Raw genomic sequence first — 22,363 nt, forward strand, 5'->3', positions numbered from 1 at the left:
ACAGGCATAGGATAGACAACGCTGTTTTGAAAGAGAGAAATCAGAGAGAAGAAAGGGGTTGATAGGGCCCAAGTAAGTCCAAGATACCAGGCCAACTCCATGAGATCTAAAGCCTTAATGCTTTAGAACAAGCCCCTTTGGCTTGATTCTCTGCCCTCCAGTCCCACTGGGACAGAGGTCTCACCTTCTGGACACAGCGGGGCAGAAGTTCTGCCCCTACAGTTCTGCAGGGAGAGGTCTGACCCCCCAGGCTCTGGGAGGTCCAGCCCCCAGGGCTTTGGAGTTGTGAGGGTTCATGAGAATATATGAAAACACATGGCATGTAATAAGGGCTCAGTGGGTGTTGTTCCTTCCTGACCCTTGACCTTGGAGAAGGGTACCTCAGACAGGAAGCAGGTGACCCCTGCCATTGTGTTGTAGGCATTCTTTTTTGTCATCTTCTCCCCTGAGGTAAACTAACTGTAGGTTTTGCAAACGTTCTAAGTTGGAAATTTCCAATTATGACCTTGAGATTGGGAAGCAGGTATGTTTCCGTTCTACCTTGACCCTGAGCTAAGGCTGCCAGTCACAAACCCACCATGGGCATTTAAATTAGAATATATTCCATCGCATTCCTAAGGGAAGTTTAGAAGGAACCCAACCTCCAAAAATTTACAAGGTGGGGACTTCATGCTCCCAAGGCAAGGGGCGTGGGCTCAGTCCCTGGTCCGCAAACTAGCATCCCACATGCCAAGTGGCGTGAATCAAAGATAAAATAAAATTTTAAAATTATATTTTAAAAGTGCTTGCTTTGGCAGCACATACACTAAAATTATATTTTAAAAATTTACAAGGTGCAAACAGGTCCAGAAATGCAATGATAGCTGCCTGAGGTCACACAGCCAGTCGTGAGCAGGTGGAAGCTAGCTGCGCACACTTGGACACCAACGCCCTGTTCCTCCTGTTGGGCTGTCTCCAAAACCACACTCCCTGCACAGACAGAAAGGCTCCAAGGGCTGGGTGCAATTCATTCTGACCATTTAAGATGAATCCTGACCCTCAACTGAAGGTTGAATCCATCTTCACTTCCCCCAAAGCATAACCTGTACTGTGTTTGAAAAACTCCGGATGACAAGAGCCATATTTTAGGCTTCTCCACTGATACGCATTTGAGAAACGGAAGGTGATTCCAACACAAATAGAAAAGAGAAGCCACTTCCTTCTTCTTGTATCTTCTCAGCCTTTGCATCTCCTATCAAAGCCAACATGAGTGATGTACCTTCCCCAGCTGTGTGTACAGACCAGGATGCAGGTGCTGGTTTATTTTACAACCTATGCATTCTTTTGCTAAGCAGTGAGCCCAGAGAGACCTTTTATCTTTAGAGTTTTTGGAGGGGCGTGGACCTAAGACTGTAGCACGTGGATCTTAGCTTCTGGAAAGCACGTTTGTCCTGTGCACCTGAAAACTCGGCTGAGCAGAGCCAGGATTGGTATAATAGCTTGGTGGAATCTTTTTCAGAATCTCAAGCCCTGGTGAGGAAACACATATGACTTTTTTTTTGCATGACTGTGTGGAGGTGCATGCCTGTGTACCAGGCATAGGACTCTGACACGAAGAGGCATTTTATCTCTTTCAAGGTGTGCAGTTCTGTTCCAAAATATGGGAGCATGCACACAAAACACTGAGAACGTTGACAGAAAGTTTCAGTGATGTTTAAAACTTGATTTTTTTCAAAAGTTTTTAAAGAATAGTTGTAGTGGCAAAGTGCCAAAGCGTTAGTCATGTCCTACTCTTTGCGACCCTATGGCCTGTAACCTGCCAGGCTCCTCTGTCCATGGGATTCTCCAGGCAAGAATACTGGAGTGGGTAGCCATTTCCTTCTCCAAGAGATCTTTCCAACCCAGGGATTGAACCTGGGTCTCCTGCATTGCCAGCAGATTCTTTATTGGTTTTAGGTTCACAGCAAAATTGAGCAGGTGGTATTTCTCATATGGCCCCTGCCCCCATACAATCATGACCCTGCCTCCAACTGTCAGCATCCCTCACCAGAGTAAAACAGTTATAACAATTGGCAAACCTTCACTGACACACCACTGTCCCCTGACGTCCAGAATTCACGTTAGGATTCACTCTCAGTGTTGTACATTCTATGGGTTTGGTCAAATATATAATGACTTGTACTCATCATTATGTTGTTGTGTTGTGTTTAGTTGCTAAGTCATGTCGGACTCTTTTCAACCCCAGGGACTCTAGCCCACCAGGCTCCTCTGTTCAGGGGATTTCCCAGGCAAGAATATGGGAGTGGATTGCCATTTCCTTCTCCAGGGGATCTTCCCAACCCAGAGATTGAACCACTGAAGGTGGATTCTTTATTGCTGAGCCATTCATCACTATAGTATCATACAAAGTATTATCACTGCCTAAAAATCATCTGTGCCCTGGTTACTCGCCCCTTCTCTCCTATCCTCAGCCCCTGGTAACCACGGATCTTTTTACTGCCTCTACAGTTTTGCTTTTCTTAGAGTATCACATATAGTTGGAATCATACAGTATGTAGCCTTTTCAGATTGATGTCTTTCACTTAGTAATGTATGTTTAAGGTTCCTCCATGTCTTTTCATGGCTTCATCACTCATTTATTTTTAACACTGAATCATATTCCATTGTCAATATATTCCACAGTTTATTTATTCGTTCACCAATTATGAAATAAAGCTGCTATAAACATTGGTATGCAGGCTTTTGTGTGAGCATAAGTTTTCAACTTAGTTGGGCAAATAATAAGGAGTTCGATTGCTTGACTGAAAGATGACACGTTTAAATGGATGAAAGTGAACAAACACATCATTTTACAAGTGGGAAGTCATTCTAATCAAGGACAGAGTAAACGGCCTTTTTGGGAGGAAAAAGGAAATTATGATTTAGTATGAGAAAAGGGGGAAAGGAAGTCTTGGTGTGATTTTTATTCACTAATATATTTGACCAGGAAGTAGGAACTGATGGTTTTTAGTCTACTTTTTAAGGAGAAACATAACTTTTAGTGTAGAAAAAGAAGTTATTTTTCAGTGTAATTAGTGCTGTACTAAGTAGTGTTTTTCATGTTCCTATTAGAAATTATAATTAAAATGTCTGAGTTGGAAGCTGAGTGTCTATGTTGAGTTGTAACACAGGGTGAGGATATCAAAAATCTTTTGACTCCAACTTTTCACTGTTTTCTTTTATGAGCTCATTGCCACTGGGTTTTTCCATGAATTTGAAACATGTGTGTGGAGTACTTTGGAAAGAAGATTATTTGCTTAAACTTTACAGACTGAGCTAAAAATAGAGAAACACTGTTTCTATTTTTGGAATGCCTTACCAGCTAAAAAGTGAACACAGTTACTGCATATATTAAGGAAAATATTGAGATGGGAACAGAAATTTAAATAGCAAAATATATTAATTTAGCTAGTTGTGAAATGTCACAATGACATATTGATTGTTCTTTCTACTGAAGAGAGAACTTTGTGTCATAAAGGAAGTTTCTGTTTTAATTAGACTGCTGAGTACTGAGAGAAAAAAAGGCATCTTGAGAAAGTTCACTGATGTGAGCTTTATTCTTGGAGGGATTTGTTACTGTCTGGTTCACCATACAGCTCTAGAGTTACAAGTTCAGTGGTTCCCTTTTTACACTGCAAGACTTAGAATTTCTAGCAGGGCTTCAGCCAGCTTTTTTTTCTTTTTTGACCTTCTGGCATAGCATGCAGTCCCTGACCAGGGATTGAACCCAAGCCTCTGGCAGTGGAAGCACAGAATCCTAACCACTGGAAAGAAAAAGAAAATGTTAGTTGTTCATTTGTGCTCAACTCTTTGTAACCCCATGGACTGTAGCCCACCAGGCTCCTCTGTCCAAGGGATTTCCCAGGCAAGAATACCGTAGTGGGTTGCCAATTCCCTCTCCAGGGGATCTTCCCAACCTGGGGATCAAACCCTGTTCTCCTGCATCTCAGGCACATTATTACTGTATAAGCTACCAGGAAAGCCCTAACCACTGGACAACCAGGGAATTCTCAACCAGCTTTTAATTTTGCAATGTAGTGAAGGTGACTGGCGCTTAAGAAATTTAAAAATGTTCTTTTAAATTTGTTTGTTGTTATTCTGGCTAATAAGAAACTACAACTTGATGCACAAAATCAAAACATAAGGTTAGAGACCTTAATTTAAACACTGACACAGCTCTATCAAAGTAGAGTGTTCTTCAGCCTTTCCCCTGAATTTGTTGTCTAAATCTAAATGTTTGCACAAGATTTATTCTTCCACTCTGTACTTTCTTTCATTCATTCACCAGTTTATTGAGCATCCTTTGCTCTGAGGCTGGTCTTCAGATATTCAGTCTTGCCACCCAGAGACCCTATGTTGAATCATTTAAAATGTGAGTACATGTTTGTGCTTGAGAGAAAGCAAGAGCTGTCAATAGGTAATGACACACAGGATGTTCGGGGAAGAGAAATGATGGATGAGCAGTGTGAGTGAGCAGAATCCATTTCTTAGGAAGGAATATCTGAACTTTCTGAAAGTGTGACAGGCTAGTAATGCTTGTGCACACCAAGTCTCTGCCCAGAATGACGGGAATTTACCAGCAAAACTTGGACGATTCACGGTATGCCTTATAGAGTGAAAGTAACAAGTGGAGCACAGTCATACTGTTAGACATAGCAACCCATAAAAAGGGAGAGGAAAATATTGAGAGATGTTGGGGGGCCCACCTGTTCCAGAATTAGTTTTGGCTGACACACAATCTCTTCTTTACTCTCAACTGTTTGTCTATAAACCCAGCCATGAGCGTGAGATCTCCAGCCCATCACTTGTGTTCTATTTCTGTATTTATAGTAGTCACGCTGTATTAGCCTTCTCTGGAGAAACAGAACCTATAGGGTATATTAGAGAGCTATATAAGGGGAGATTTATTATAGGAACTGGCTCACGTGGTTATGGAGCCTGAGAAGCCCCATGATCTGCTGTCTGCAAGCTGGAGAACCAGGAAAACCAGTGGTGTATTTCAGTACAAGTCTGAAGGCCTGAGAGTTGGGAGGGCTGATGGTGTAAGTATATCCTGGTCTGAGTCTAAAGGCCTGAGGACCAGAAGCACTGAGGTCTGAGGGCAGGAGGAGATGAAGGTTTCAGCTCAAGCAGAGTGAGAGAGCGAGAGAGCGAGAGAGAGAGAGAGAGAGAGAGAGAGTGAGCGCATTCCTCCTTCCTCTACCTTTCTGTTCTATTCAGCACCTCAATGGAGGGGATAATGTCTACCGAACATTGGTGAGGGTGACCTTCTTAACTCGAATGCCGCAGACACACCCAGAAATAATGTCAACCAGCTGTCTGGGCAGCTCTTAATGACACATGAAAATTAACCATCACACATACTCATCATTGGCTTCGCTGCTGGCTCAGATAGTAAAGAATCTGCCTGCAATGAAGGCGACCCAGGTTTGATCCCTGGGTTGGGAAGATCCCCTGGAGAAGGGAATGGCTACCCACTCCAGTATTCTTGCCTGTAGAATCCCATGGACAGAGGAGCCTGGCAGGCTACAGTATCTATGGGGTCGAAAAGAATCGGATACGACTGAGAGACTAAGACTTACTTATACCCATCATTAAGCTACAGCAGTTACGGCTGCCATCGCCCAAGTTTCTTCTTTCCTCTCTTCACCTCTTCCTCCTCCTCTACGCCCCGCCCCCAACATCAGCTGACATTTCCTGAGCACCTACTATGTGCAAGGATTCAGGCTGTGTGCTTTATATGTATCTCATTTAATTCCGAAATTAGCCCTTTGAAGTATAGGTTCCATTGTTATACAAGCTCAGGAAATTAATTTATCTAAACCATTAAACATTATATAAGTCATTAAACCATGATCACATAGAGGGATTTAAAAAATTGAGCTGTAATTCACAGACCATGGAATTTGGGGCTTTAGTATACTCACAAAATTGTGTAACCATCACCACTGTCTAATTCCAAAGTATTTTCATCACCTCAAAAAAAAAAAAAAAATCCATAATCATTAGCAATCTCTCCTCATTTTCCTCTCAATCCCTGTAAACCACAAATCTACTTTCTGTCTTTTTGGATTTGTCTATTTGAAAATTTCTTATAAATGGAACCATACAATATATGTCTCAGCATGGCCGCTCAGTCAGTCAAGAATCCGGCAATGCAGGAGACCTGGGTAGGGAAGATCCCTTGGAGAAAGGAATGGCAAGCCACTCCAGTATTCTTGCTTGAGAAATCCCATGAACAGAGGAGCCTGGCAGGCCCCAACCCATGGGATTGCAAGGAGCTGGACGCTACTATGTGACTAAACCACCACCACCACCACCATCATATACAATATATAGTTCTTTGCGTCTAGGTTCTTTCATGTGGTATAATGTTTTCAAGGTCCATTTATGTTGTAGCATGCATTGGTACTTTATCACTTTTTATGGCCAAATAATATTCTGTTGTGTGGGCACACTATCCATTTGTCAGTTGATGGACATTTGGGTTGTTTCGACTTTTTAGCCATTACAATAATGCTACTGTGAAAACATTCATATATGAGCTTTTTTTCATGGACATATGTTTTCAGTTCATAAGGAGACACTCTTTTCATGACATTTCTGGATTTGCTAGTATCCTTTGAAAATACTTTTTCTGGAAACAAACTTTTATGCCAGAGAGGCGTGACTGCACACCTCCAAACTGCCATTTACTAAAATGCTCTTTCTGCAGTGTGAGCTTTGACTTCTATCCTATCTGTCCTGGTATGGCTTGATTTCCAGAGATGAACATCAATCCTTCATGCCAGTGGAAAACCCACTCCTTCATCATCATCCATAGAAGTCCTGATGGCTTCTGTCAGGACGCTGGTTCTTCCTTTGTGGCCAGAAGTTATTTTTCATTCCTTTGGAACTCCACGGAGCTTCACTTGGGCCCTTCCCTTGACATTGTTCACTCTCTCCTGCTACTTCCTATGCATATTCAGGGCATGCTTCGGGTTTGATCATTTTTGCTATTCCTTGTTAGGACACGTGTTGCTGTACTCCATAGGTGCTAAGGAATATTCACAAACTGAATAAATTCTTGATCAGTTGCTGTGATATTGTGATTTATCATAAGCAATTTACTTTTGGTCTTTGTCCACCTTTCCAGACACAGAACCACTAAAACCCTTGGAATTTCCTGTTTAGAGAGTGATAAAGGTGTCTTTTGTTATGTTAATAAGGTGACTTTTGGAAAGTCCCTAGGTCCTCTAGGGATCGAGGCTGGTTGCTAGGGGAACCAACCTTGCGATTAGAAGGTCCCACCCCCTGAACTCTACAGAAGAGAGAGGAGGGGGAGAATGATTACAATGGCCAAAGGCCAATGAAGAGGTCAATCATGCCTGTGTATGAAGCCTCCATAAAACCCCAGAAGGATGGGATTTGAAGAACTTCCAAGTTGATTAACAGGTAACAGATTTGACGAGAGTAGTGTGCCTAGAAAGAGCATGGGAGGTTCACCCCATTTCCCCATAGCTTGCCCTGTGTTTCTCTTTCCTTTGGCTGTTCCTGAGTTACATCCTTTTATATAAATTGATGCTCTAGTAAGTCAGATGTTTCCCTGAGTTCTGTGAACCACTCAGCAAATTAACTGAAGCCAAGGAGGGGTTGCAGGAACCTCCAATCTATAACCAGTTGGTCAGAAGCACAGGTGACAACCTGGACTTGCAATTGGTGTCTGAAGTCAGGGTGGGAGTAGATAATGTCAGAATTGAGTTGAATTGTAGGATGCTCAGCTGGTGTCCCAGAATAGCATAGTGTTGTGGGAGAAACAATCAAACCAAACACATTGTAACTGCTGTCAGCACCCGAGTTACCAAGTGCAAAGTGGTTCTCATTCTCTTGAAACCAAGTTGAGTTTCCTCCCGGAGTTGGTATGACAATGACTCTGTTTTTAACCGGGTCTTGTGGTGGGGAGGAACAGGCTGCAGAGTGGGGTCATGCTTCTGCAAGTTTCCAACTTCTGTACCCTCCACGTTTCAGGTGTGGGAGAGGAGCCTGCCAGCATCTCCTCCTGGACTCTCAGGAGGTTTTGCTGTCCTTGCCCCTTGCTCCTTTTCAAAGGAGGAACATGGCAAAAGGGCAGCAGTGTCAGGCTTATTTGGGAAATTATGATCAAGTTTAGTCAATGAGCAACTCTTCCAGTTTCTGAGTTTCCTCTTTTTAGCCCTCCTTTAATGTCTCAGGAAAACTGAGATGATGAGACATTCAAGTGAAAGTGAAAGTGAAAGTGTCCGACTCTTTGTGACCCCATGGACTGTGGCCTGCCAGGCTCCTCTGTCCATGGAATTCTCCAGGCAAGAATACTGTAATGAATAGCCATTCCCTTTTCCAGGGGATCTTCCCAAACTGGGGATCAAACCCAGGTCTCCCTAATTGCTGGCAGATTCTTTAATGTGCCATCAGGGAAGCCATAAGCTTCCTTTTAAACTTACCTGGAAATTGGTCCTGGGTGTTCTGTAGATCCTACTTGTTTACACCTCTTCAGTCTTATTTGGATAGCCTGTTGCTCTCCAAAGAGCACGGAAGTTATTTTTTAAAATAAAGGATCCAGGATTGAGAATTATGGAAGTGGTTCTCAATCCTGGCTAATAAACAGAATCACACACACACACACACACACCACACTCCTCCAAGTTTTAAGTAAATCCAGAGGTCAACACCGATAACACCTCTCCTGCTGAATTCATTCGGGTTACACATTTGCTTGGCTGGGTGGAGAGCTTTAATAATCGAGTACTCATTCTCCACATTGCCACAGTTCATTTGTTCCTTATTGTCTCACACTTGGCCCTCTTCACACATGAATATGACCTGCCTGCCCCTTAAGGTCTTTGAGAATTCAACCCTGCCACAAACAGCCAAATCATCTGCCCTCCTTCCTCACCCAACCGCCTTGGCAGCACAGGTGACTCTAGAGAACCATCAGCATCTTTGAGCAATGATTATTCTGTCTGTAAGTATCTGTAAGTATTCTCAATTCTGGCTGAAAGGGCATCACCGGGGAGCTATTAAAAATTATCCATGCCCCCTCTATGTTCAGTCCTTCCCTGGGGGAATATACAATTTCTTAGAGGAGGATACCTTTTTCATATGGGAGGAAACGTAATATTTTAAGGAAAATCGTTTTGAATGTGAGATCTGTTAGCTTGTCTGATGTTAACAGTTTCCCCTTAACGAACTTCCAGATTATAACAGAGTTTTTGTTGGCAAAGTACATGTTGGCAGGGAATTAAGAACTTAGCTGGTAAAGAACCTACCTGCCAGTGCAGGAGATGCAAGAGATATGGGTTTGATCCGTGGGTTGGGAAGATCCTCTGGAGAAAGAAATGGTAACGCACTCCAGTATTCTTGCCAGGGAAGTTCCACGGATAGAGGAGCCTGGTGGGCTACAGTCCATAGGGTCACAAACAGTTGGGCACAACTGAGTGTGCATACATACATGTAATATTTAGCCTTACAGCCCCACATGTTACTATCAAGTCCATCCATCAGAAAGGTTCTTAGATTCCCTTGAAATGAGTGATTCTGCCCAATGCTGGATCAAGCAGGACACCTGGAACAGATGGAGACCTCTCTTGAGTCTAAAATCATGTAAGGTTTCAGTTCAGTTCAGTTCAGTCACTCAGTCATATCTGACTCTTTGCAACCCCATGAACTGCAGCATGCCAGGCCTCCCTGTCCATCACCAACTCCCAGAATCCACCCAAACCCATGTCCATTGAGTCAGTGATGCCATCCAACCATCTCATCCTCTGTCATTCCCTTCTCCTTCTACCCTCAATCTTTCCCAGCATCAGGGTCTTTTCAGATGAGTCAGCTCTTCACATCAGGTGGCCAATGTAAGGTTTAGGCAAGTGCAAACCAGGAGCTGCAGGAGACTCCATCCTGATGTGTGTGTACTTGGATCCAGGTTTAAACAGTGAAGCCTGGATATCCCTATTTCACCTGCCCACACTCATTCCTTTCTATCATATTCAGGATTTAGTCTTAATTTTTTTTTTTTTTTTGGCAAGAAGTTCAATTTTCTAAATTTAAGGTAATTTCTCTATTTTTGCCTTCCTGCCTCCTGCCATAGAAGCAGAAAGTTTATCTCAGTCGGTTGGAGGTAATTCAGGTTTCCTTAGTACATTTCAGGTTCCCCTCTGAGTACACTCAGGGTTCCCCTTGAGTTGCTTCTCAATCCTAGTCGTTTTCATAGAGCTCAGGCTGGGGATTGGAGTGATGATGCAGGGTGACATTTGTCATCCATCCAGCTTGTCCTGCTGGTCCTCAGCTGCTCATCCACTCCCAGCAAAATGATGTTGCTTCCCTTAGCTCACTAGGTGTCTCTCTGCTGAGCTAGTTCAGACCATCACAGAGATGAGGGACAGTTTTAGCTGGTCTCTCAACTGTTTGCAGTTACATTATTTTAAGGCCAATGTGTCTCATATTCTAGTGCATTTCAAACTTTATGTGCATCCTAGCCTCTTGGAGTCATGGTAAAATGAAGCTTGTGACTCTGTAGGATGGGATTAGGGCAGGGTCCAAGTATCTGCATTTCTAACAAATTGCCAGGTGATGCTGAGGCAGCTGATCCACAGACCACACTTTGAGTAGCAAGGCTGTAGGGACCATAAAGGCTCTCACTTAAATGGAGCTCTCAGGCTCTATCTCTTCTGCTTGCTTGGGGGAAGTAATGTGATAACACGGAAAGATTTAGTTAGATGGTTGCAAATGCACTCCCCCTTTCCACCTCTAGGGAACGTTACTGCTGAAATGAATGAAAGAATAGCACTTCCCTAACTCACCGACTCGATGGACATGAATTTGAGTAAACCCCGGGAGTTGGTGATGGACAGGGAGGCCTGGCGTGCTGATTCATGGGGTCACAAAGAGTTGGACACAACTGAGCGACTGAACTGAACTGAACTGAAGATATTCCAACGGTGAAGGCAATGGCACCCCACTCCAGTACTCTTGCCTGGAAAATCCCATGGGCGGAGGAGCCTGGTAGGCTGCAGTCCATGGGATCACTGAGTCGGACATGACTGAGCGACTTCACTTTCACTTTACACTTTCATGCATTGGAGAAGGAAATGGCAACCCACTCCAGTGTTCTTGCCTGGAGAATCCCAGGGACAGGGGAGCCTGGTGGGCTGCTGTCTATGGGGTCACACAGAGTCAGACACGACTGAAGCGACTTAGCAGCAGCAGCAGCAAGATGTTCCAAAGGCTTCCCTGGTGGCTCAGTGGTAAAGAATCCACCTGCCAACACAGGAATAGATTCCTGTATTCCAATACAGGAATTCCTGCCAGATGCAGGAAACTCTGATTCCATTCCTGGGTTGGGAAGATCCCCTGGAGAAGGAAATGGCAACCCAGTCAAATATGCTTGCCTGGGAAATCCCATGGACAGAGGAGCCTGGTGGGCTACAGTCCATGGGGTCGCAAAAGAATTGTACACGACTTATCGACTAAGCAACAAAGATGCTCTGAAGGCTCTTTTCAAGTAGCCAGGTAGGCTTTGTTAGAATGATGTCACTCTTGACATTCACCATGACTTTATCATTTATCTTGTTCCCATGCACCCCACCTGGGAGAAGAAAAAGAAGACACCCTTTCCTTTTGTGTGGTCTTCTTGGTATTTATGCCCTCATACCCTTGCCTTGAGTGTAGATTAGACTGAATGCTGCAGAAGTTTTGGGATGTCACTTCTGTGGTTTACAAAACCATTGACTTCCTTCTTGGACACCTGCTCTTTCTTGGATCCTGGGGGTGCGCAAGCTGTCATTCTGTGAGCAGTTTTATGGGGAGAACCATATGCTGCAGCAAGAAACTGAGACCCTGAGCCCAAGAGCCTGCAACGAACTGAATCTTGGGAACAACTGTGTGTGAGCTTGTAAGTGGATGCTTCAGTTCCAGCTCGGTCTTGAGATGCCTGCAGACCCAGCTACAGACCTGGAGCCAGAGGTGCCCAGCTAAGATGCTGCTGGATTTTTGACCCACAGAAACTGCTGTTCTCAGTTTCTAAGTTTTGGGGTAATTTGTCATGTAGCGATAAATAATGAATATACCCATCTAACTCAAGATGACAGGCATTTGGGAAACGCCATAAAAATGTCCCATGAAGACTGTTGTTTAGTCTCTACTTATGTTCAACTCTTTTGCCACCCCAGGGACTGTAGCCCGCCAGGCTCCTCTGTCCATGGGATTTCCCAGGCAAGAATACTGGAGTGGGTTGCCATTTCTTTCTCCATCTTCCTGACCCGGGGATGGAACCCCAGTCTCCTGCATTGGCAGGCAGATTCTTTACAACTGAGCCATGGGGAAGCCCCCCATGAAGATAGGGCACAATTAATATAAAAAAGGAAAGAATCAGAATTCTGGTTCTAGGGTGGCTACTTGGTCTGAGGCATTCAGTGAGTGGCTCCATATGACACATATATCTATATTTACACATTGTGACCTTTAGCCTTTTTTCTTTTTTTTTTTAATGTGCAGCTCTTGGGTGTCTGAGTTTGAAACTCAGCTTAACCTTTGTAGCAATAAAGTGACTACACGGCTTATCATCTTGCCTTGGAGAGAAGAAAACTGGTGAAACCAACATGTCTCACGTTGCTGAAATCTCCAGGCTGGCAGGAACTGAAGGTTCTTTCTCCACCGCGCCTTCTCTAGTCTCAACATTTGAGTTTTCTGACTACAAGAAAACCACCTTTGATTATATAAAGGTATTAGGAGTTAGGGAAACACTAGGCCTTTTGTTACTAGCAATCTGGAGCGTTTAGGAAGCAAAGCCATGGGGGTGGGGGTAACCCCTGGAAAGTTGGGCGGGTTTTGTGTCGGCTCCGGCTCTGGGGCTTTCATCAAACCTCTGGGAGAGGAATTCCTAGTTTTTTCAAAGTTGGGCCAAACGGACCCCGAAGGCCTAGAAAGCCGCGTCCCTAAGCCCTCAGGGTTTACGACCCCTCCCCCGATACCCGCGCAGCCGGGGGCGTCCCGGAGGAGGGCGACCCCCGCGGGTCCCAACTTCCCGCCGCGAGGCGAGCGTGGGGGTGGGCGGGGTGGGGGCGGGGTCGGCCGCGCTCCCTCCCCTCCGCTCCCCTCCCCCGCTCTCCCCACCCACTTCCCTTTCCTCGGCTGGGCAGCCCCGCGGGCGCGACCTCTCCGGGCAGTGACGAGCGGGGAGGAGTCCGCCGCCGCCACCGCCGCCACCACCGAGGGGGGAGCCATGCCCCGGCCCCGCCGCGCTCCGAGCCCGCTCCTGGCTGCCCGCCGCCGCTCGGGCCGGCGGAGGGAGTGAGCGGGAGCTGCGGGCGACGAGCCGCCGCCCGGCCCGCGATGTCACCATTGTTCAGCTGGGTGGCCAAGGTAGGCGGCGTCGGGCCGGCGCCCGTTACGGTAGCGGACCGCCCGGGAGCTAGCGTCCCGGCGGGCGTGGCTCGGGGAACCTTGGTAACCGTGGGGCTGCCGGGCGTCCGGGCCGCTGGGGGTCTGCAGCTTGGTGGGGGTGGGATCGGACCGCGGCGAGGGGCGCCCCTTGCTCGGGGACCGCGTCCGGAGAGCGGCCAGCGCGGTCCGGGTCGCTCACCAGGTGGTTCTCATTCATTAGACTTTCTTCCCTGTGGGGAGAAAGAGCCAGGGGCCTCACGCCCAGTTCACAGGTGGGGAGAGTGAGGCTCGACACCGGGCGGGTGGGCTTCTGCGGCCCCCAGCGCGCCCCGGATTCCCCGCGAGGCGTGTCCAGGCGGCGGGACCTCGCGTGTCAGCATCCCCTATACAGACAGGTTTGTGCTCGGTTGTCGGGACCGTGCACGGAGGATGCCCGGAGGCTGAACTCGGTGCGCTTAGAAGATGTCTGTCTTTTGTCTTTAACTCCCTGGTTTTCAAGGGCAGGTTTGCGGGGGGTCTGAATTTTAAATCTAAGTTTTTTATTTCTTTGAAGTTTTATTTTCAGAACATTGGCGCCTTCAGAATCACTAAGCGTTACAAGTCCAGGCCAATTCTGCTATTCCAAAAATGAAGGGATTGGAGTGGATTTCTAGAGTTCCCACCAGTTTGAGAAGGCAGTGATAGAATAATATCCTCCCAGAGTGCCAGGTGTTGTGTGCTTTGAACGATGCAACTCTTGAAGCCTCTACAGGCCGGCGGGCTAATGGGGCACCTTTCTCGAGTCCAGCGGGCTCCTCTCTCTGCCAGCCCCTTCGCAGGGCTCGCTCTTGGTGTATGGCAAGTTGGTTGAGCAATTAAATTAAACTCACTGAGAGAACCCGTTAGCCGTTCTGTGACCCTTTACAAATAATAGGTGGTGGTACGTCTAGTTATGATGCAGTGCTTTTAGAGTGTTAAAAGTACATTTTTACAAATACCTTTATATGAGGCCGATAGGCTTTGCCTGTCATGTAAGTGATAATAAAATAGAGACGCAGGAACCAGATAACACTAGTTATTAGACAGGTACTATATCCTACTGTCTCCTCTTGCCCACCAGAATCTTCAGTTGCTGAAACACAGCTAGTAGTAAAAGTGAAGTGACTTTCAAACGTGTTTTGAGTCGTTGTGAAGCAGTTTTGTACTGAAGACAAATTGATAATGCCCAGATTTTCTGGCTTGAAGTGATAACTTGTTGGCTTTTCCAAATAATGCTGAAGTTTAAAAATGTCATATGATTTAAAAAGTAATTCAGGGTGTGTTGCCTGAGTATTCTGTTACTCATTCTAGGTTGAGGATTTGAATCTGCTTCTATATTGGGTTGGGCAAAAAAGTTCGTTTTTTGGTGACATCGCATGGAAAAACCCGAACAAACTTTTTGGCCAACCCAATATTACTATACTGTTATACTGTAAGGCCAAAAGGAGTAAGAAAAAAAAAAATTATACTGTAAGGCCAAAAGGAGTAAGAAAAAAAAAAAAAAGACTTGTTTTATTTCAAAATCAAGAGGTAAATCTAAAAAAACCTTACTGCTAATACTGTTTTATAGTTTTATGTACTTTCCTAAAGCATACAATATAAGATGCTTTACACTATAGGAGTGTGGTGAACTTTGAAAACGGCAAACCAAAGCCTTATTAAAAAAAAAAAAAATCAAGGATTTTGTAAGGATTGTCAGCTTTCCACAACTGGCAGTACTTTTGAAAAGTTCATGTAAAAAATGAACAGCATGTGACCAACTTGATCTAAGTTCTGAATCATGTTATTCCAAAATTGTTTAAACTACAGAACAATAGCAAACAACTATGAAATGTTTTTGGAGCAAAGTTATCAGTTGTCAGCATAATTTTAAGAAATGTTATTCTTTTGTATTTCATTTCTAGGTCTTGTGCTATTGTAAATTGCACCCTATAACTGATTTTTGTAGACTGTGTTATTCTGTGAGCACTTTTAGAATATGAAGTTACTGTTTGAAAGTTCATTTCTTGGGGTTATAATTATAAGAATGGCTTTCTATGGAACCTATTTGGTGTTCAGTTAAGAGACAAGTCATTAACACACTTTGCCTTATAGACTAGGAAATGTTTTAAAAGTAGAAACGAAGTAACTAGTGACAATAAAAAAAAAAAAAGAAAACAAAACAAAAAAAGTAGAAACGAGGCACAGATACGGTACAGAATGTGCCTACTCCCAAAGTGCATTTATGTTAGATTTTAGAATGACCCTTCAAGATCTCACAAATGCACGCGAGCACACACCTCACACAATCGCTTGCACATCTATTAAAAATTCCTAATTTGACCTTTGTAATTTGCAGCCCAACATCTGTTAGCGAAGAAGAAGGGGAATAGATGTCTGTTACTTGGGAGTAGATGTCTGTTACTTGATGCAGGTGGTGACCTGAACTTGAATTTGGTTTTCTTTGGTGATGCATTAATAGTGTGTGAATACTGAACATGTAGAGAGAGTCATTTTATCATGTACGAATAAAGCCAAAAAAGGGAAGAATTTTATTTCAAAGAGATTATCTGTTAAAAGAAAAATTAACATACCTTTTAAATATTAGACATGTCTTGGAGCATTAAGGCAGGTGTGCATTATATTGAAAATGGAGCCAGGTTTATGGAGGTGTGATTTCTTTATTTTATTGTATTTTTTTGAGGTATGATTTCTTGATTAGTCTTTCATCAGGGATACCAGAGTTTTTATGTAGATTACACCGTTAAATAAAAACAAATTTCTCAAGCTCTGTGATTTTTATATTAAATCCACAGACATCCCTGGCAGTTCTGAGTAATCTATTGAGTATTTCTATGCGTCTACTTCCCTGTTTGTGAAGACTAACAGCAACAGAACTGCCAGATAATTTTCTGAACTTCCTTGGATCTCTACTGCCTATAAAAACAATGGCTAAGATTACTGCTAGTATCTCAAATTAGTGGATTTAAAATGTACATGTCAATTTGTCAGATAAAATAGAAAATGGGAGCTAAATATAGCCAAATTTGCTGTTTTCAAATCCAAGTCGAGTTTCATGTAGCTCATGCCTTGTATTAAGCTATTCTCCAATGCTTCTGTATATATTCAGCAGATACTTAGTGAGTGCCATCTGTGCACCAGGCACTCACTATTCATGCCCTGGAGGAGTTAGCTCATTTTGCACTAAAAGTTTATCTTTTAAAAAGTGTACACACTGATGCTTTGTAATATTTAAAAATATATTAGGAAAGGAGTCCTTTTGTAAATTCATACTCAATCACTAATATATATTTTATGTAAAACCAGGCTTTTTCTTATTTTGACCTTGCTTAGAACCTGGGTTTATAGCCATTATTCATTCAACAAGTTAACAAATGTATTCAACACGGATCTAGTTACTAAGCACCTACTATGTGCCAGGTGTTGATTGAGGACCTGAGATTGAGCAGTGAACAGGCACACCAGGCCCCTGTTTTCATGACTCAAATTCTAGACAGGAGAGACAGCAGTGAAGGAAGCAAATAAATAACTGTAATAATTGCAGATGGTGGTGAGTGTTAGGAAGGAAAGTTAACAAGGTAGGTTTGGTGGGGAGTGCCTGGGGCTGAGGTGGCATTTCACCTGAGTGGTAATAGGTCCCTAAAGAAGTACCAGGAAGAGAGGCCAGCAGGGAACAAGGCCTGTAGGTGGGCCTGGTACAGCAGCAGGAGGAAGGCAGGTGATGCCTGAGAGAGCTGGGTCGTGAGTCAGGAAGGGCTGATGTGGGCCAGACTGTAGAGGGTTCCAGGGTGCTGTGCAGGGGTTGCTTCTAAGTGCTGTGGGTGTGAAAGCTAGGAGTGATGTCTGCTTTGGGAAGCCAGGGGGACCGCTTATGAGGCTGGTGTGGTTCAGGAGGTGGTAGTGATGCCTTGGATATGTAATTATTCTCTGTCTTCTGGAATGACTGTGACCCGGTGTCTGAGATTGGTGCAAATGACTGAGTAGCAAATTGCTTCTTCTGTATTGAATACAAGCACAATTTGTTCTTTGCTCAGCTGCTGCTAACCACAGCTTGCAGGCACAGTTGGGTCCTGGCATTCGGCTTATTTACTTACCTTTGAGGTTTCCTGCAGACTGGATCAGCCCACCTTGGGTGCCTCTGACCAGTTGGACTTGCTCTTCTGTTAACTGGTGCACAGCAGCCTTCCTGTAAGGTGAGACTCTGACTAGAGCTAGTATATAGGTGGCAGTATTGCTGTCTTGCTTAAAGTCAGCCTGATGTTGGTTTGTTGCTGAGATTATGTCCTAGGTTGAGATGGAAAATTTTAAAAGATGTATTACCATATTTTTTGGTCTGTAGATTTAAATTACTTTTAATTAGTGCATGTTTGAGTTTAATGAAGAGGGAAGAACTTGTCATAGCCAAACCACTCCTTGAATTTGAAAAATTTGCTGCCTCTGCTAAGCAGAACTGGTATGGCCCCCATCAAGCTCCTGTGGGGGTGTTTGAGCAGTGGTGGCTACAGCCTCTCTCTGTGCTTGGGGAGCTCTGGTTACTGAGAATGACAATAATTTGGGCACAGGTTGATTTTTCAATGAGAGAAGGGAGAAAAGCAGGGATAGAAACCCTATCTAATCCACAACGAAACACTGCCTGGAGCAGATATCATAATGAGAAAGAAAGTAAATTATAGTTTGTTCTCCTAGATAGATTGCCTAATCCAATCTTAGCCTTAAATGTGCCTCTTCTCTGATCTTCCATTTCTGACCATCTGAGTCCTTTTGATGGTGACGCCTTCTCTGAAGCATCTCTGATTACTCATTCATTCATTCATTGGATGAGCATACTGAACTGGATAGAAAATAACTACAGGAGCTCCTCTGGCAGGGGAGGGTAGACATCAGCCAGCTGTGCTGTGCCATGGGAGAGCAGGGAGGGGCTCCTGCCCCCTCCCGAAGGCGCCCAAGGGGGAGGTAGCCAGGAAGCTCAGGGGTGCAAAGTGGTTCGGGTAGCATGTTCAGAGGCGTGCAGGCACGTTGGAGGAGCCTCAGTGACAGGCTGTTTGTAGACGGGCAGGAAATCTGCTATAGGGAGTAGCAGAGGGAGAGCTGAACAGATGTGCAGGGCCCAGGATGTGCGTGGCATACAGACCCCTTCAGAGGAGTTGGCATTTTACTTGCGATAGTGGGAACCATTAGAGACCAAAACTGATCAGTCCCCAGACTCTCGTAGCTGTGGGGTCTAGTCTGTGTATCATGCATTGCAATTATTTAAGTATTTTATCTTCTTAGCTTGTACACTCTGTGAAAACAGAGGTGGTGTTGTCATGTATACCAGTGTGTACAAATCAGTTGGGCATCTTTTTGAAAAGTATTAAATAGTTCTGCTTTAGCAGGTCTGGGATGGAACTCAAGATTCTGCATTTGCAACAAGCTTCTCACAGGTGATGATGCTGATACTGCCCATCTGGGGACCACATTTTGAGTAGGAAGGTTCTCAATTTAAATATTTCCTTTTATACCTACTATTAGACATAGGAGTTGCTCGTATTTTTTGAAACAAATGCTGTGACTTCAGAATAGTCACGTTATATGGGAGGACAGTAGTGGAAATAGTGTTCTATGAAATAAGACTTAAAAAAACTCAGCAACTTTGAAATTGGGTGTCTGGAGAACAAGAGTGGAAGGAAAAATTTGCATTGCATATTCTTGCACCTTTTAAAAATTTTGAACATTTTACATATGAATTCTTCAGTTTATTATTTTTTTTCATTTTTGGCCGCACCCCACAGCTTGTAGAATCTTAGCTCCCTGACCAGGCATTGAACCCACACTGTCATCAGTGAGAGTGTGGCATCCTAACCTTTGGAACTCTGGGGAAATCCCTGTTCAGTTTATTAAATTAAAAAAATACTTTGATGACCTTTCCTCTTTTTCAGTATATTTAACTTCGCCCCAAATACCATTAGGATAATATAATGAACTAGGCATCAAATTGTTATTGAAAAGTAGATTCAAATCTCCTGCTTTGTTTTTTTGGATAGATTTATTTTTTGCGCAATTTTAAGTTCATGGCAATATTGAGGAGAAGATACAGTTCCCACACATGCAACAGCCTCCCCTGTTATCAGTATCCCTAATCAGTGTGGTACATTTGTCACAATTGATGAACTTGCATTGATATATCATTATCACCCAAAGTCCATAGTTTACACTGTGGTTCATTATTAGGGTTGTACATTCCATGCGTTTGGATAAGTGTGTAATCATATGTATCTGTAATATCACAATGAATAGTTTCACTGCCCTAAAAATTCTCTGTGCAATGCTTTTCATCCCTTCTTCCAGCCCCTGGCAACTGCCAATATTTATAGTTTTGCCTTTTCCAAAATGTTGTATAATTGAAATCCTAAAAGTATTCATTCTTTTCAGATTGGCTTCCTTCGCTTAGTAATGTACATATAAGTTTCTTCAGTGTCTTTCATGGCTTGATCATTCATTTCTTAGTACTGAATAATATCTCATTGTCTGGATGTACCAGTTTATTCGTCTACAGAAGGACCTCTCAGTTGCTTCCAAGTTTTGGCGGTTATGAATAAGCTGCTATAAACATCTTTGTGTCAGTTTTTGTATGGACATACGCTTTCAGCTTTTTTTGGGTAAACATCAGGGAGAAGGAGTGTGGGATCATATGGTGAGAGTAAGTTTAGTTTTCTAAGAAGCTGCCAAACTGTTCTCCAGAGTGGCCATACCATTTTGCATTCCCACCAGCAGTGAGTGAGAGTTCCTTTTACTCCACATCCTTGTCAGTGTTTAGTATTGCCAGTGTTCCAGATTGTGGCCATTCAGATAGATGTATAATAATATCTCTTTGTTGCTTTAATTTGCATTTCCCTATTGATACATGATGTGGAACCCTTTCTTTCTTTTGATAACTTTTAAGGAGTAGAAATAATAGTCTTTTTAAATTTTATTTCATAATATACATTGGTATTCAGGAACATTTATAAAAGTTACAGAAAAGCAAAAAAATTTATTCGGTTCTATTTGTGTCTTTAGACTTAAGTACCTTTCTGTTATTATTTCTGTTACCTCTGTATTTGCTTTTGAAAGATTGATGAATTAGCAATCTACACTACTTTGTTAGATTTATAAGAAAAATGTGATGAAAAAAATTTCCTTCGTTATCGTGCACTTTGGTACTTCTGCAGAGTATTTTTTGTCTGTTACATGTTGCGATGGAATTAGACTCACAGGCCTTGTTCACTTTGAGCTGGGCTGAGCCTTTTTCATCTGTAAAATTAATAATGTGTTTTGTATTTATCTGTATCTCTTTTTTATAGGTCTTATTTTCAAATGGAATGTCAAATTTTGCATAAGAAATTATGAAGACTGTCTGCAAATGTAAACTATTTAAAATGTGGTTGAGTTTGTAGTTCATGGTTTTTGTGAATGCGTGGTGGTAGGTGCCGTGGATCCAGAGGAGACAGGACACAGGCTTAGCCTTTGAGCAGCTTGCAGTTTAGCAGGAAGAGGACGCCTATGAAGATAGTTGAATTTAGTGTGATAATACAGATATGCACAGGGAGTCAGGGAGACTTGAGAGGAGAGGATATTTGAACTAAGTCTTTAAAGAAACATGATTGAAAAAAGTTAGGATATACTCTTGGTAGTTTTCCATCATATTTTAGTATTTTTCAGGGCTGCTCTCTAACTCTGTTTGCTTTGCTTTTGAGACCAGTGATTTTTTTTTTAACCTTAAGGAAGACAGGTCCTGTTAAGTAAATTACCCAGATACCAGGAGATGCAGAATTAAGAGTGACTCTCTTCTTTCATCCAGCACATCCGAGCGCGTGGACACACCTATTGATAACTGTGGTATGGTGGTCATGCTGGTTATACTGGAATGGAAAGCCATTTTCCCTTTTCTACATGAGGAAACTGAGACCCAGGGCTTCATTTGAACAAGGTGACTTTATTTGAACAAGATCACATATCTTGTTATGGTAGAACTTAAACTCAAGGTCCCGGATCCCTGGGTTTTTTGCACGCTTTGTTAATGTCCTGCTGATTTGTTTGTACTTTCTCTCTAAATTATTTTACTAAAATCAAAAGTATGCATGTCTATCAGTAGACTGTCATTGAGAATATTTTGGTTAGCTACCTGAGTGTACGCATGTGCATTTCAGAGTAGATCAAGGGGCCTGCAAGGAAATAGGCAAAGAAAAGAGGCATAAATTGAGTAGTCTGTTGAGGTGGATGGAGATTCTCTAACATATGAAAGAGTGTCATTGGCGTAGATGTTCAAGAGCCTGGGAGGCTTGACCAGTTCTGTGAACTTTGTACAGGAAGAAACCAGGTTCTGATTATTTGAAGAGAGTGGAAGTTGCCAAAGTCCAGTGAGGTGACATACCTCCCAGTCCTGGGCTCCCACTACCAAGAGGGTGTCCTGTGGAAGACGAGGCAGGTGTGTATGCTATAGCTCTTCTCCTCCAGTAAGAAAGAGCGAGTTTTCTCAGAGAAGCATTACTTACAGAGTAGATTTATAACATTAGTGCAGCCATAGGAAGGAAGAGATTATTACATTTCTGAGCAGTTAATATGTGCTAGCTATTATGTTGAGAGTAGTCAGCTTCCAGGGAATCCTGGAAGTAGTGGTATTATTCCTTCTTTCCTCCTTGTTGGGAAAAGTGTATGAAGAAACTGAATTCAGAGAAGTTAGGCAGCTTGTCATAGCTATTGAGATTACTGGAAAGTGCTCTTTATGTTAAGAATTATTCCAGAGCTTCCTACCGTAGTGGCATCTCCTCCAGCCAGCGACAGGACACCAGACAGGAAGCTGAAGGTGTGGCTTGGAGGCCCAGGTTTGCTGGTGTTGCTGTTTAGTCTTGGCTCAATGCCATGGGAATGGTAACCTCTGCTCTGCTGCCAACCGTGCAATTCTGCTTGGGTG

At 43.4% G+C, this 22,363-nt stretch overlaps 1 protein-coding gene and 1 long non-coding RNA gene across 12 annotated transcripts in view; one reads left to right on the forward strand and one right to left on the reverse strand.

The window, feature by feature from the left end:
• The window catches only part of TBC1D1 (TBC1 domain family member 1), a 226,405-nt gene that overhangs the window by 65,598 nt on the left and 138,444 nt on the right, over positions 1-22,363 (forward strand). For 2 of the 11 annotated variants that reach the window (XM_005207840.5, XM_024993033.2), the window contains exon 1: positions 13,142-13,392. The exons of 8 other annotated variants lie outside the window; for them this stretch is intronic. In XM_005207840.5, coding sequence (XP_005207897.1) covers positions 13,363-13,392 — 30 coding nt within the window. In that variant the 5' untranslated portion in view covers positions 13,142-13,362. Of the gene's footprint in view, positions 1-12,552; positions 12,753-13,141; positions 13,393-22,363 lie in introns of those variants that run through there. One more of the 11 variants, XM_024993032.2, reaches the window with a different exon arrangement.
• Positions 3,347-10,061, reverse strand: LOC132345499 (uncharacterized). Its single transcript, XR_009494865.1, has 3 exons — positions 9,303-10,061; positions 5,946-5,994; positions 3,347-3,782 (listed from the first exon to the last, which is right to left on the reverse strand). It is a non-coding gene; the product is annotated as an uncharacterized lncRNA (long non-coding RNA).

The sequence above is a fragment of the Bos taurus genome, chromosome 6 (genome assembly GCF_002263795.3).
Source record: "Bos taurus isolate L1 Dominette 01449 registration number 42190680 breed Hereford chromosome 6, ARS-UCD2.0, whole genome shotgun sequence".
Taxonomy (NCBI): Eukaryota; Metazoa; Chordata; class Mammalia; order Artiodactyla; family Bovidae; genus Bos; species Bos taurus.